At 36.6% G+C, this 14,911-nt stretch overlaps 1 protein-coding gene across 1 annotated transcript in view; it reads left to right on the top strand.

The window, feature by feature from the left end:
• The window catches only part of BRCA2 (BRCA2 DNA repair associated), a gene marked incomplete at its 3' end in the record, with an annotated part of 45,260 nt that overhangs the window by 15,251 nt on the left and 15,098 nt on the right, over window positions 1–14,911 (top strand). Inside the window, exons 10-15 of the mRNA XM_081999990.1 lie at window positions 360–5,162; window positions 6,348–6,440; window positions 7,862–7,931; window positions 8,329–8,747; window positions 9,471–9,661; window positions 10,377–10,564. Of these exons, the coding sequence (XP_081856116.1) occupies window positions 360–5,162; window positions 6,348–6,440; window positions 7,862–7,931; window positions 8,329–8,747; window positions 9,471–9,661; window positions 10,377–10,564 (5,764 nt within the window). The remainder of the gene's footprint in view (window positions 1–359; window positions 5,163–6,347; window positions 6,441–7,861; window positions 7,932–8,328; window positions 8,748–9,470; window positions 9,662–10,376; window positions 10,565–14,911) is intronic.

Here is a 14,911-nt window from a genome sequence, read left to right as displayed (position 1 = left end):
CAAGCACATACTCCTATTTTTAAAAGCTGTTGTTCTTGCTAGAATTACTTAATATTAGGAGTTTGAAGTACTTCTCCTTAAAGTCTGAAACAAATGAGACACAAGGAACGGAAGCCCATCTCTTCAAATTTCATTGCAACTAAAATTGATTTTTTTTTTTTTTTCAACTGATAGCATTAACTGCAGCCTACTCACTTGTTTCTGGCTCTTAGAACAGGATTAGATTAAACAGATCTCCAATCTTGTCAAGGCATTCACATTTGAAAACAAAGGTGATATTTATGGTACCAGTGTTAAGCACGTGTAGAAATGATCTTATAGGCCAAATTAACTTTTTTTCTTAATGTCTTCTCCTGTAGATTGCTTGCTTCTTGCTGAGAGAAAGTGTTTGCAATCAAAGATCAACGAAAATAATTTCAGCACTTGTGCTATAAAAATGGATAGAATGGGTAACTCATCTGATAATTCCCTCAATGATAGGCTGAAGCAACAAGACCTGAGAGACTTGGGGGAAAATGCAAGAGAGGGCCAACCTGCTGCATCATTAAAATGCTTAGAAGTATCTAATACACAGGAAGAAGACAAAACAAATTCTTTAAGTAGTGAAATAATTTCAAATATAAAACGTGAAGTTCTAACTTCAGCATGCCTAACGGCAAGAAAGCATTCCAGACTTCTCCCTAAAGGCTGCTGTTTAGAGAAAGGCGAAGAAGACAAGTACATGAGTGCTAATATGAACAATGGAGCTACTGTACCTCGGAGCCTGAAAGAAGAACTTGCGTGGTGTTCTCCTAGGGATAATGAACACTTGATTGATGTGCACCATGACACTATGTCTGTGACAAATGGTAATTTCAATAACACTGTGAGTCAGATCAACTTTGGCCTAAGTGGAGTCAGTAGTGACTGTTGTAATAAAATGTCAACTGATAAAAGGCATGGTACAGACCAGTGGTCACTAGTTGACTGTAGAGAAGTACTTGGACCTTTGGGAATAAACTGCTCAGAAAATGATAGTACTGAATTAAAACAAGGGGAGAAAACAGATGCAGCTGCCTTTTCAGAAGTTTTAGCCAACAATGAAGAGCCAAAGTCAGTTGAAAACAATGAAAGCCCTCAAGCAGCTGCTTTCAATAATGTAGCTGTAGAGACTGCTAATGAATTGTTAGATTGTATAGATGATAATTCTTTAAATGAAGTATTTTCTGAAAAAGATAAGCAAGGAGCACCTACGTATTCCAGCAAAAAGCCAAATGACAACCTAAAGTACAAAGGGAAATCATCAGTAAATCTTAATGTATGCAGTGTGAATCTGGGCCTTGGTGGCTTTCAGACTGCTTCCAATAAGCAGATTAAATTCTCTGAAGTCAGTATAGCAAAAGGCAAAATGCTGTTCAAAGATATTGAAAATGAATGCTCTGAAGCCTATTCCATGGAAAGAGTCAGAAACTTTTCAAATCAAGTTAAAAAGGAGAATATGTTTTTCTCAGATTCAGAAAGCAAGTTGGGCTCTAATTTATCTGATTCTTTAGATTCACAGACAAGTTTTCTTGAGCCCAGGCATACACAGTTTATTCCAGATAAAGTTGGCTTGTGTAAAAGCTTTCCTAGAAGTCCACAATCCTTGCAAGAAACAAATCAAACCTTGACAGCAAGCCAAGAAGCTGAAATTGCTGAACTTTCGAGTATCCTGGAAGAAACAGGTAGTCAGTTTGAATTTACACAGTTTAGAAAGCAAAGTAACATGATACAAAGTCATGCCTTTCAACAATTAGGAACTGTAGAAACACGTGGAACAAAGAATGTGGAAAATATTTCTGAAGCAAGGAAAGATGCTGATTTTTGTAACACTTTTAAATCTGAAAATCAAGTAAAAAGTGACAAACATTTTACTATGCAGGAAGACACAAATGAAGACTCTAAAGTGGTGGAATATGAGAAAAAAAATGCAGTGGTTTTCCATAAAAATGACAGAAAGGTTACTTTTACTAACTCAGACAGAACTGAAGGTAGAATATCTGATGAGAGCTTTCCAGTAGCTAAACAGGACAGCTTTTCTAATTTTGTAGGCTTTACTTCAGCTGGAGGTAAAAAAATAAACATTTCTAAGGCTGCTTTGAACAGAACTGCAGAGCTCTTCAGGGACTTGGATGATGATTACTATTTGTTTAAATCTTCTGGAACTAGTGCTAGATGTCATGGTTCAAATGGGCGTATGTCTTCTAACTGTAATTTTGTCAGATGCCTGACAAAAGAAAACAAAGGAAAAACAGTTTGTGTTTCAGATATCAAAAGCATAGATGCCATTTCCCCCGCAGGTTCTTTTTCCCACCATGCACAGAAAAAAAATGAGGAAAATATTAGTACATTGTTTAAGGAAAATATGGAAAATCAGACAAAAAGCTCAATAAATTATTCTGAAAATGTTAATTTCAATAGTACTAACACTATCATCAACAGTCTATCATCCATTAAAAAACATAACCAGGATCATAAAAATTCCAAACTATTTTTGAATCAAGGAGCTTGCCAAGTTGAAGGCAGTCTGCAAGAAGACTCATTAGATGTAACATGTCTAGGAGATGCTCTTACAACTGCAGAAGAACATAGTTTAAGTATATCAGATGAAAACCTGTCTCCTAATCAGAAAGGAGAAGACAGAAAGCAGGAAAATGAACACTTGTCACAAAAATTTCGAACTCCAGCTGGTGGTGATATATCCACTTCCAATGCAGCTTTGGATAATTCTCTTCAATTGCTTAATGTACAATGTGGAGAAAGAGATGTAAATGTTTCGGAGAACTCTGATAAAGAAAAGACAAATAGTAAAAATATGGAAGGAGAAGACACCACCCATGATAAGATCCTGTTAGTGAATGAAAGCAGAATAAAAGAAGGTTCTTACCATCATCATCAAATACCTTTCCAGCAAGAGGTGGATGTTGAAAAAAATGAAGTGAAGGGGAGTTATCTGACTGGTTTTCATACTGCTAGTGGCAAGAAAATAACAATCGCTGATGGATTTTTGGCTAAAGCTGAAGAGTTTTTTTCAGAAAGTGTTGATTTCGGAAAGGAACATGACAGTTTTGAGAACCCCTTAAAGAAAAGTAAATGTGGTAAAGACTGCGACTTGCGTATTGAAAGCATCTCTCAGTGTGATCCAGAAAAACTTAATTTTAATAAAAAGCTTGTTCCGGAAGAACCAGGAAATCAATTTAAGCAGACGATAGAGAGCAGTCCCATTAACCACGCTGTGATTCTTGATACTGTTGAAGTAGATAAATTTGTTAATCCAGGTGAAGATTGTGAAAAAAGTTTGGTAAATTCATATGCACATAAAAAAGCTGATGTCAGACCTGCAAAGTCAGAATTGGAATCCCTTCCCAGACAGCAGAGTGAAGCTTTAAGTAGAACTCAGACGTCTGAAAATGTAAAACTGTTTGTGGAGAGAGTGACAGAATACTCAGCAAAAAGGAGGGATGATTCAGAAAACATGCAAGATTTTCCTGTGCACTCCGCTGCATCTCTGCATTTAATGAAGGTATCAAATGACCTCGAAGATAAATCTGTGCCTGGAGTTACAAAAAATACTTTATTTGTTGAGGATAGTAACAATAAATCTAATCAATCCCTCCTTTTAACTTCAAAAAGTAGCTCTTCTCATTTGAACAGTGACAGTAAGGAATTTGACTTGGAATATTTAAATGAACCTCGTGCTGATACAAACTGCTTCACAGACACCATAGTTAATGCTTGCCAAAACCAGTCACTAGTCAGTCTTCCTGAAGATGAAACTAATTTAAGCTGCTTAAAAGAAACAGTACTTAATGTTGAAAATCAAAAGGGTGATCTGAAACAAACTGTGTTTAGTACAGCAAAAGGTAAAGCAGTTTCTGTTTCAGAAAGTGCATTAGTAAGAGTCAGACAAATGTTTCAAGAAGACTACAGTGAATCTGTAAAATGTGAAATTGAGACTAACTCAAGAATTAATCAAACAGAAATTGCCAGAAATTCATCTTCAGTCATTCATGCTAAGTGTTCTAATTCCACTAAGTTTTTAAATGCTACAAGAAGTGAAGAGATTAATTCAGCCACATTCCATTTTTTTAAAGTAGATGCAAGTGCTAGTGGAAATGGTCACCAAGATACAAGCACATTTGCAGATGCAAAGTCTGTTTCAAATTCTCAGAGGCAATGCTTTGAACAGAGTATTACGCCTTTAGGGCAGTTGCCTGTTTCAGATAAGCAGATAAAGCAGCCAGATTCTTCTATAAGCAGCCTTGGATTTTTTAGTACAGCAAGTGGTAAGCCTGTACAACTATCAGAAGAGTCACTCAGGAAAGCTAGACAGATCTTTTCTGAAAGGGAAGGTATTCATTCATTGCATGTAGAAGAAGCATATTTAGTTGAGGAAGGTGCTGAAAAGTCTGAAATGCACTCTGAAATAGTTCCTAGGAAAATGAAGATAGCGTTCCCAAAAGGGGAAGAAAATGCCAGTGCTGAATTGATTTCAAATCCAGTTTTTGGGTTCAGCACTGCAAGTGGAAAGCAGGTAACAGTCTCTAAAAATGCCTATCAAAAAGCAAAGGCAATTTTAAAAGAATCTGATGGCTTTTTAAGCAGTGGGCTTTGCATTACAGATCAACTTAGTTCAATTAAAGAGAGTGGTCAACATGTAAACACTTTAAATGATAAAGTGATCTCAGAACCCAAAACTGAGAAAAGCTGCATTCAAGACATGGTCTTAAAAAGCATCTACCCTGAGGAAATGAAGTCTTTTCCAAGCACTCACCAGGTCAAAATGCCTGAGTACATACCACATAGTAAGAAAAACAAGCAGTTAACATTATTTAAAAATAGCTTGCTGCAAGAGGAGACAAGGTGTTTTGGAAAAGGGCAGCTGAATCTGGGGATGAAGACAGAGTCAGAAGCAGGTTCATGCAGTGCTACTGCTAAAGCACAAATGAATATTAATCTTCTTGAAACTCCAAAAAATTACTTGGAAGTGGAGGCTGTAGAAAGTGCAAGAGCTTTTATGGAAGACGATGTTTCACATTCTGGAACACAAATTAATGCTGCACAGTCCGTCAGTGGCAGGCTGGATAAAAGCTTTCAAAATAAGACCTTTGGGAAGAGGCACTTTGAAGAAAAAAACTCACTTGGTAGGTCTTTGTCTTGTATATGTTCAACTCCCTATTTCTGCACAGTGGGTGGTTTTGGGGTTTTTTCTGCATGTCACATTGGTTTTTAGGTCATGTAGAAGCTGAAGGTCTTTCTTCTTGCTGCAGGCAATAGTTCATCCACTCTTTCCAGCTTTAAATGCACAGTACAAACTATGTTTGTGATCAGTAATTTTGATGGTGTGCAGATTTTGCTGTTTTATCATGTTATGTTGCTGTTATGGAAGAAAGCTACTGCTCCTTTTCTTTTTGAGCAGACTTTTTTTTTTTCCTCTGCACAAATCTAATGTTTTTTCATGAAAAAATAATTAACAGTATTTCCATATTTACCTTTTTGTGCCTTGTAGGTGAGGACAAGGTTTCACTTGTATTGAGATTGCGAAGCTGATATGAAAAATAGTTGTTCGTCTAAAAGTGCAATTACTCACCATCTAAAACTAATCTGCCTCAGGGTTGAAGTGTTGGCACTCAATGCTTGCACAGTCACTTAGACCTGTTCAGGGACCTGGGCCAGCTGAACACTATTTATGGAAGGGTAAACTGCAACAGAGTGCAGCCTAGCTGCATAAGTTCAGGTCCAAAGGTTGGGCAGGCTGGCACAGGGAAGTTTGGGTAGGCATGAAAGGGCAGAAATGACTCTATCAGTCCAACTTCAAACAACTGTGACACAGTTAAACCACATCCTTAGATACGCTTTCTGTAAAAGATGTGTTACATGCCTTTTTAGAATTCTGTAGGGACTCTTTGATTACTGAAAGTACAAAAGAAGATGCAGGTGAGGTGTGCTGCTGAAGTCCACTGTGGTGCACTTTGAGGCAGACTGTCCTGAGTATGTTTGATAACTTAAGGCTCACAAATTTTGATTTGGATGGAACAGACATACTGACCACAAAAGATTCTGCAACAGACTTCATTATATGGAGTCCTGAAATCATTCTTGGTAATACAGTATACAGTCATTCTGTACAGAAGAAACTTTGTAAACTGTGGTGAAGTAGCTCTGTGTTCAAAAAGGCCTTTTAATACAGATGTATGAAGACTTGCTACTTCTGCTTGGTCTGACTTCTTGAATGTTTTATTTAGAAACTATAATTAAGTTTTACAGTATTGGTAGAAAACTGAACTTAAAAGCAACATCACTTTTAAAAATCTGTGTTTTTATCCTAGGAGAGCCTCCAATTAAAAGACAGCTACTGCTTGAATTTAACAGAACAAAGAATTCTCCCCGATCTTTGAAAGCTTTGAAAAGCACCCCTGATGGTAATTTCAGTCTTCTTGTGTTCTAGGCAGTAATCTGATCTCAGTTGTTATCTTTAGAATTCTTCAATTTCCAGTAAACTAACATATAAATTGCTTAACTGCTTCTTTTACCAATATAGTCATGGAAATTCAGGGAAGCTGCTATGGTAATGTCTCTGCTGACTTGAAATCACATGATTAATGGTATGCCTTATTGTGTAGAATCCAAATATATTACAATGTACTACTTCTGCAAGAACTCTAATTTCTAGCTCAGTAAGAGTTTATCCAGTTTCTCACAATCCTAAATCTCACAAATTCTAGTCTTACTAGGACAAATATATTTTATTGATCTGTAATTTCTCAAAAAATATGTCTACAGGGAAATTAGAAGGTACTGGTAATTTCGTATAATAATTTGTGAAGAATATACTTACTGATAGGTGTTTACATTACAGATGCTTTTAATATTTTGAGCCAGTAATACGGAGTCTTATGAAAGTGAAATCAGGGTTTTAAAGTTTGAGTTGATGCTTTATGTGAAGCTAGTTAGTGATTAGGGTATTAGGATAATGTGATTTTTGGCTACGGTTTTTGGTTATGGGATAAAGTGTGTTCCTTAAAGAACTTGTTCTTTCCAAGCACTGCATGCTCTCACCTAGAATTCAGTAGCAGCACTCATCAAATATATTGGTTTAACCAGTATATTAGTTCCTGAATTCTGTCCCAAATCTTTTCTAAATATAAACCCCATGATTTAAAGAAAGTTTTAAATGGTATTTCTAAGTTGCTGATAGAGAATAATTTTATACCCTTCATATGTAAATATTATCTTGCCCTGCAGCAGGATCTGAACACTGTTGTTGTTTGGTGGAATGACTGAAAACAGTTCTAATCTCCAGTACAGTCTTGCCTCTAACTTCTAGAATGTGTGGCATCTTGTATATGTGACTTCTCATCTGAAACTCAGCATAGCACAAATGAGTTTGAATTCCAGGCAGACATGATTTAGTTATGTTCCTAATTCCAAGATAAGCATTCCCTCAATGATGGAAGGAGGAGTGTGTGCAAATGTGCCCTTTTCTGTTGTAACTTCAAAAAAAAAAAGTTACTAAAAGAGTTCTAAATTGAATTGTGAGCCTACCACAAATTAAATATATGATAAACATTTCCATTGTAGGAGCCTAAAAACATCTTGCTGGCTGACAAATAGGAACTTTTGGGAGTTCCGCATTGTGGTCACTTATCCTTTAGATCTGTCTGCAACTAGTATGAAGTGTTATGTACAAAGATTTTATTGGGGGAACTGGGGGGAGAACAAAGCTGTTTGAATCCACTCTGGAAACTTTTCTATATATTTATAACATTAGTATAGAAAAAACATGTGCTGTAAATATCTAGCCATGTAATGTACCCTTTCAAACTTTTTTTTCGAATTACAGGCATTTTCAAAGACAGAAGAAAATTCATATACCATGTTCCTTTAAAACCCATAACTTGTCAACCTTTTGGGTGAGAAATAATATATTTTAGAATTCCTTTTAGAGAATGCAATTTCTTAAAATCTTTTAAGTTCTTGTAACTTTTAAAAAATATATGGTAGTAATTTGCTATCTAACTTTATAGAAGACTAATACTTTTACTTCAAAATAAACATATTAAATTACCATATAACACACATTGCTGCAGTAGACCAGTGAGACGTTAAACAAATTTTACACTTGTATTTCTCTTTTTTCAATAGATAGAAATGAAGTATTCAGTTTTTAGAATGTCAAAGACTGATATTTTGTCTTTTTATTGATGTAGTGTTGAAAGTTTCATTACTAAATTAAGTATATCAAAATCCTGACAAAGATTTTTCTCAGAAAGCTGGAACTTGTATGTTTAAATGTTTTCATCTCGATAGGGCTACTAAAGAACGACAAGAAGTCAAGAATCCTACCCTTACTCTACCAGATCAAGACTTCAAAGGATTCAAATCGAAACCTGCCATTTTTCAGCACCGTGCACTAAGCCACTCTTCAAATGGTACTTCAGGGTTTTCTACTCCACATAAGGACTCAGCAAAAGACAGCAAAGAAATGAGAAGTGTGTATAAGTCTGGCAAAACTGTTAAAACTTTTATTCCACCCTTCAAAACCAAGCTGACATTTTCTACAGGTGAACAAGGCAGCAGCAAAAGATATGACTCACCAATCAGCGAAAATATGACTGAAGAGACAGAATTAAATCAGATCGCAACTGAACAAAATATTGCTGAACCTCAAGATCACCAGTCTTGCATCCAGCATGCAGCAGACACTGAGCTAGAAGATGGCAACTTAGGTATTTTCAGTTTTTGATCACTTAGCTATTGTGAATACTATCATAATTGAACTTTTAAGGGTTTTGCATATTTTGTCAGACTTCTTTTTTTAAATAACAAGAAGCTTTTTAAGTTGGTTTTCTTTCCAAATTAAAATTTAGGCTTAACCACATAAATGGCTAATTGTGTCATTTTCAAAGAGGCAGAGTTTAAATGCTCAACTGTTTGACTTTATTTAGCATGTGGGCTTATGCCTTCTAAGCTCTCTGAATGTTCCCATGTGTATAATTTCGGTAACAATTACAATCAAATCATCTGGACTTTTTCAGAAGGACTCGTTCTGTATATTTGAACAGGTGCATGAGCATTTGCAGAATTAGATCCCATATTTACAGGTTAAAATCTCAAAATTATGGACTTATAGTCATCATAAACTAATTTCTGTTCACTTGGAGTTTTCTATGAAGATAGAGTTCAGTCTAATGAGAAAAATATGTGGATTTAAGTTTAATTCAGGGAATTATAGATTCATTTCCTATAAATATTATTCAAATGCCTTCAGTAAACAGTGCTTTTTAAAATGCATTAAACTTTGAATATTTAGACTGTTGCAGTTCCTAAAAGTCTGCAGAGTGGCTTAGAAAATATGCTTCTCTGAATCTGCTGTTATAGTGTGACTGTATATCTTAAATCGATATGTACTGTAAAAAGGTTTTGATGTTTTGGCGTTTTTTTCTTTGCAGCTATTGTCAAGATGATAACAAATCTCCGCTGTGCCAGAGATCTGCAGGAAATGAGAATTAAAAAGAAATATAGGCAAAATATTAGCTCACAACCAGGCTGTCTTTATGTCATTAAAACATCTGCAAGAAATAGAATCTCTCTGAAAACTGCAGTAAAAGAGAAATCTCCTAGATTTTATTCTACAGAAGAGGTATATTGGTATCTTTTTACTGTGTGTCTTTCCTGGAAACTGTTCCTTAAGACAAGCAAACAAAAGCTCAGTAGCTTTTGAATGGATACACTCTTCGGTTTTGAGATAAGTATTACAGTAGCTGTTATCTCAGTTGCTACGGTTTTTAAGTAGCTTTGCATATCTATAGTTTTGAAGACTATTCCAAATAATAAGGGTCATAAATGTCTCTGTAGTGTTATAATCAAACAAGAGAAACATCAAACAAGGAAGAAATCTACCAATTGTAGTTGCTATTGACTTTAAACCCATATGAAGAGCTGGTTTAGGATAACAGTCAAAATTTAGGCTTAGGTAAGTCTGTATCAAAAGCTTCTTGCTTTTAGTACAGTGAAGGCACAAAACCTTTTGATTTTTTTTAAACACTTCTAAAGTACACTGTGCTGCTGCTGTTCTGCTAAAATAGTTGCTGTGAATTCCTCCATTCTCCTTGGATTACATACGAAATGTCAAAGTCAGACAAAAGCTGTCTCAGCCTCAAGGAAATATTTTATCTGAATTTATATTCTGGTTTCAGCTGGGGTAGAGTTAATTTTCTTCGTGATAGCTGGTATACTGCTGTGTTTTGGATTTGCTGGGTTAAACCACAACAATTTATAACATTAGATATAAAAACTCTCAGCTGAATTCTTACTGTATTGTCATTATTTTGTCTTTTACATCTGACTTTTTGCAGCTTTACACATACGGTGTTTCAAAACATTGCATAGAAGTTAACAGCACAAATGCAGAATCTTTCCAATTTCTCATCAAAGACTTTTTCAGTAAGGAGTATTTATTAGCTGGAAATGGGATGCAACTTGCTGATGGAGGATGGCTAATACCTACAGATGAGGGAAAAGCTGGGAAAAAGGAGTTTTACAGGTACTGTTATTTATGAACTTGAGACAAGTATGCTATTTGTTAGTTCTGTTATCCCCTAGAATAAATCCAACACAGTGATCTTGTAAAGCCTCTGACTACTTTACTGTGCATTTTTAGTATACCTCTGTTAGTGTAAAAAAAGATATTGTAGGATTGTAAATTTACTATGTAGACTAATGTTGTTAGTGATCTTCACTGACCATTTAAAAAAGCATACAAAGTCAATTTAGAAAATTTCTGAGGATTCTTCAACTTTGTAAACAAGCTAGAAAAATATTACTATTTTCTGTTAATTCAGCCCTTTACCATTAATGCTAATTAGTGGAAAAGGATTTATTTCTGTTGGGCTCTAGAGTTTCTTGATGGGAATGAAGGTTGACAGGGGAGGTGCTTAGTGCTTTTGTGGCAGGACAGGACTGAAAATATGTTTTTTCAATATTTTTTTAAAGCTGGTGTATGATTTGGAGGAAGCCAAGACTTCAGCAGTAAAACTCAGGGATTCATTAAAGCTTTCTTTTGAGTATATGTAAGAAATTAAAAAAAAAAAAGGTGCACAAACAACCCTTGCTCTTGTGCTCTTCCTGCTCCTTCTATCCCTCCTTTTGCAGGTCATTTAAGACAAGCTGGGAAAAAAGTGTATGTGTTGAGTGCATCTTTCCTAAACGCTTTCATAAAAAATATGTTTTGTTTGATTGTAAGCATGTTTGTACATTATAACTTCATCAAAAGCATGTGCAACAGAACAAGGAACTACCAGTGTACTGTTGTTCCAGCAAAACTTCAGAAAGTACCTAACCATTATTTTCTGATTTTCTCTGTAAATTTGGGGTGTTCTTTTTTCAAGTCAGTGTCATTGTTGGTATGCATTCACACAAACACTTAAGGCAGGGACTGTATTTGAGTAGTATTTGTAGTCAAGCATGCGTTGCCAACCTACATATAGTATCAGAATTCAGGAGGTTTGCAACATTTGCTTTGCAGTACCAAAGTGTGACAGAGAGAAGTCTGTTCCAAGCTGAAGGACTGTCTGTATTTGAAAGTTTGAGTTGATGAAGTTGGTGCCTGTAATCCAATATAGGAAAATTGACTAGTATAAGATGTGTACTTCCGCATTGTGAGCTATACTTCCTCATGGAAAAAAAAAAAAATGCTTTTTGCTCTTGCTAGTGAGTCAGCATCATTATTGGCTTCTCCCACATGACTTTGGGGAACATTTTTTGATGCCAAAGTCATTGCCATGACTTTGGGAAATGTTTTTAATATCAACAATTTTTGTTAATCTTGGGAGAACTAGAGATGTTCTGTATCCATACTCAACAACTACTCAGTGAAGATCAATTAAGTGCTGGAGTTCACAGAATCATAGAATAGTTTAAGTTGGAAGGGACCACTGGCTGTCATCCAGTCCAAGCCCCTGTTCAATACAATTCAAATTAGATTAATTACTCAGGGGCTTATCTAGCCAAGTCTTGAACATCTCAAAGGACAGAGATTCCACAATCTCTCTGGACAGCCTGTGCCAGTTGACCACACTTATGGTTTAAAAAACCCAAAACAACCACTTTTATCTCTGATTAGTATTTTCCATGTTCTGACTTGTGTTTGTTGCTTCTCATTTTATTATTGTGTGCTTCTGAGAAGAGTCTGTCCCTGTCTTCTCTGAAACCTCCAGTCAGGTAGTTGTGGACAGCAATAAGATCTCTTTGTCTTCTCTCTTAAATTCAAACAGATCCAGCTCTCTTAGCTTGTATGTCATGTACTTAGCCCCCAAGAGCACAGGGGGATCACCTGGATGGCCCCTGCGGGATTTGCTCCAGTATAGCAGCATTTTTGTCCTAGTGAATCCAAAGCTGGACAGAAAATTCAGATGTAGTCTCCCAAGTGCTGAAAAGAGGGTAAGGATCACTGCCTTGCTGGCTTCACTCATAATACAGCCCAGGATGTGCTGCTTTGCTGCAAGGACACATTGCTGCCTAATGGTCATCTTGTCCACTAGGACCTTGGATCCTTTTCTCCAAAGCTGTTTCTCAGACAGTCAGCCCCAGACTGTTACTGTTGCATGGGGTTGTTCCATCGCAGGTGCAAGACTTTGCTTTTGTTGAATTTCATTAAATTCCTGCCAGCTTGTTTCTCCAGCCTGTCCAGGTCCCTCTAAATAGCAACCCTGCCCCCCCAGTTTATCAGCCTTCTCCCCAAATTTCGTGTCATCCATAAACTTGCTGCAAGTGTGTTCCATGCCATTATCTGGGTTGTTAATGAAGACATGAAACAACACTGGTCTCTCTATTGATATCTGAGAGGTGCCACTAGTTACTGCCCACCTGCTGGATTTTGTACTGTCAATCACAATTCCTTAAGCTCAGCAGTCCAGCCAATTTTCCACCCACCTTTTCTACTTACCTAGCCCATATCTTGCTAATTTCGTGATAAGGATACTGTACGAAATTGTGAAGTCCTTGCTAACATATGCAACATTCACTGCCCTTCCCTTGACCACGGCACCAGTTACTTCATCACAGAAATCAGTTGGGTTGGCTAGACATGATTTGCTCTTAGTAAATCCATGTTGGCCATTCCCAGTCACCCTCTTGTCTTTCACTTGTTTAGAAATTGCTTCTAAGAATTTTTGCATGCTGCTCTGGAAGTTCCTGAGTCTCTCTGACAATAAACCAAGTTTGTCTCAGAGCAGTCATTAGAACTGATCACGTTTTTTTTCTAAATACTGTAAGGCAGAGCTAATTCTCCCACAGTTCCATTTTGCACCCTGTGGCATCGCATGCTCTGTTTCATGGACAGCTGTGGGATGTGTGGGCATACACATTTACATAGTCACTCAGAGGCAGAGTATGCAGAACTTGACCTAACTTGCTACTTGTCTGTTTCCTCCTCATTTGGCAATGAGTGATACCATCCCTGATTCTGCCTTTCTCTCCAGTGGTGACACGAGTGTTGAATGTTTTGGGCATATACCTTGCCTAGATGGAATGTTCCTACAAAGCGTTTATGGTAGATGCGTAAAAGACTGTCTGGGATGTTCATCCGTGTGCAAATTACAGTGCAGGACCTCTTGCCTACATGTCAGTGTTCTGGAGTTGCATGCGTTTTAGAAAGCATGCTGGTCATTTTTTTTCTCATGTGAAATAGCTATTTCTAGGCTGACAAGCAATGCCGCTACACAATTTAATAGGAAACATGAAGTTTGAGGTTGTTGTTGTCAAGAAGCAGTAGACCTCTGGGAACAACACATCCAACTCTGGATCAGTGTATTTGCAATCTGCTGCTTGTTAGAAGCAGAAGTAATCTTTGTTAGAAGTAATCTTGTTAGAAGTAATCTTTATTAATTTCACACAATTTTCCTGTGAATGGCAAAGGTATTAAAGTATTTGCACAGCACATCTTATGCCTATGTGTGCCAAATATTGGCCCCTTTAGGCAGTCCAACTTCTTGTTCCAGAGGCAGCTTGTCTTAATAATTATTTTCAGATGTGCTTCCAATTCTATGGTCAGGCCATCAGAGATATGACTTTTCCCCCATTCATTTTTTTCAGAAACAGAAGAGAGAAACCACCAATATACTGCTAAATATCCCAGAATAGCCACGATGGTTTTGGTGTCAGAACCTGTTCTGGGTGGCAATGTCAATCTGATGTTGAATATCAGATATACTCTTGAGCAATTTGTAGAGGTTGTTCTACAAGACGTTGCCTTCAGTTCCTGTATCTTTTCTGGATTTGTTATATGTTAAAGCATATGGTTGAGAATAAATACCTACTAGTTGGTCAGCAGAATCAGTCTTTATATCCCTTTAACTATATTAACTAGGTCTCCATCAACTAGAATAGATACACCTTCGTTTAGTCTTCTGTATTTAGGATCTTAATATTGAACTGAATTCTGTTGCATTGTCCTTCACAAAAGATTACTGAGTATCTCCTAAAGTTTGAGATTGCTTTGCTCTCTTCTAATGTAGTAATAATTAATTTGATGGTCATGCCTGCTCCTTAGGTTCCTGTATATGATTTTTTGGCTTTTAAATTGTTTCTTTTCTTCACCCAACTGCAATACAGTTCCTTAAAAGTCTTCTTGAGGCTTTGTGACAAGTTGGAAATCGACTTTTTGATAGGACTTAACTTATGTTTTAATCAGTCTAATGGCTCTATTTGAATATCTGGTCTAATTCTTTCTCTTCCTCCTTTAATGAAGTGGCCTTCCTAGTGACTGTGAGAGCTGGGAAAAACAGATGTTTCCAACCCAGCTGATGTATGTCATGGTGGTACAGTTTTGACTCAACACAGAATGAAAGTCCATTTGAGACGTCACTCAATGGAGAGAAGAAAGTTTTTCAGT

The sequence above is a fragment of the Phaethon aethereus genome, assembly GCF_964289735.1.
Source record: "Phaethon aethereus genome assembly, chromosome: 1".
NCBI classification, from domain to species: Eukaryota; Metazoa; Chordata; class Aves; order Phaethontiformes; family Phaethontidae; genus Phaethon; species Phaethon aethereus.
Note: the sequence above shows the minus strand (reverse complement) of the source record. Positions and strands in the feature narration are given on the sequence as shown.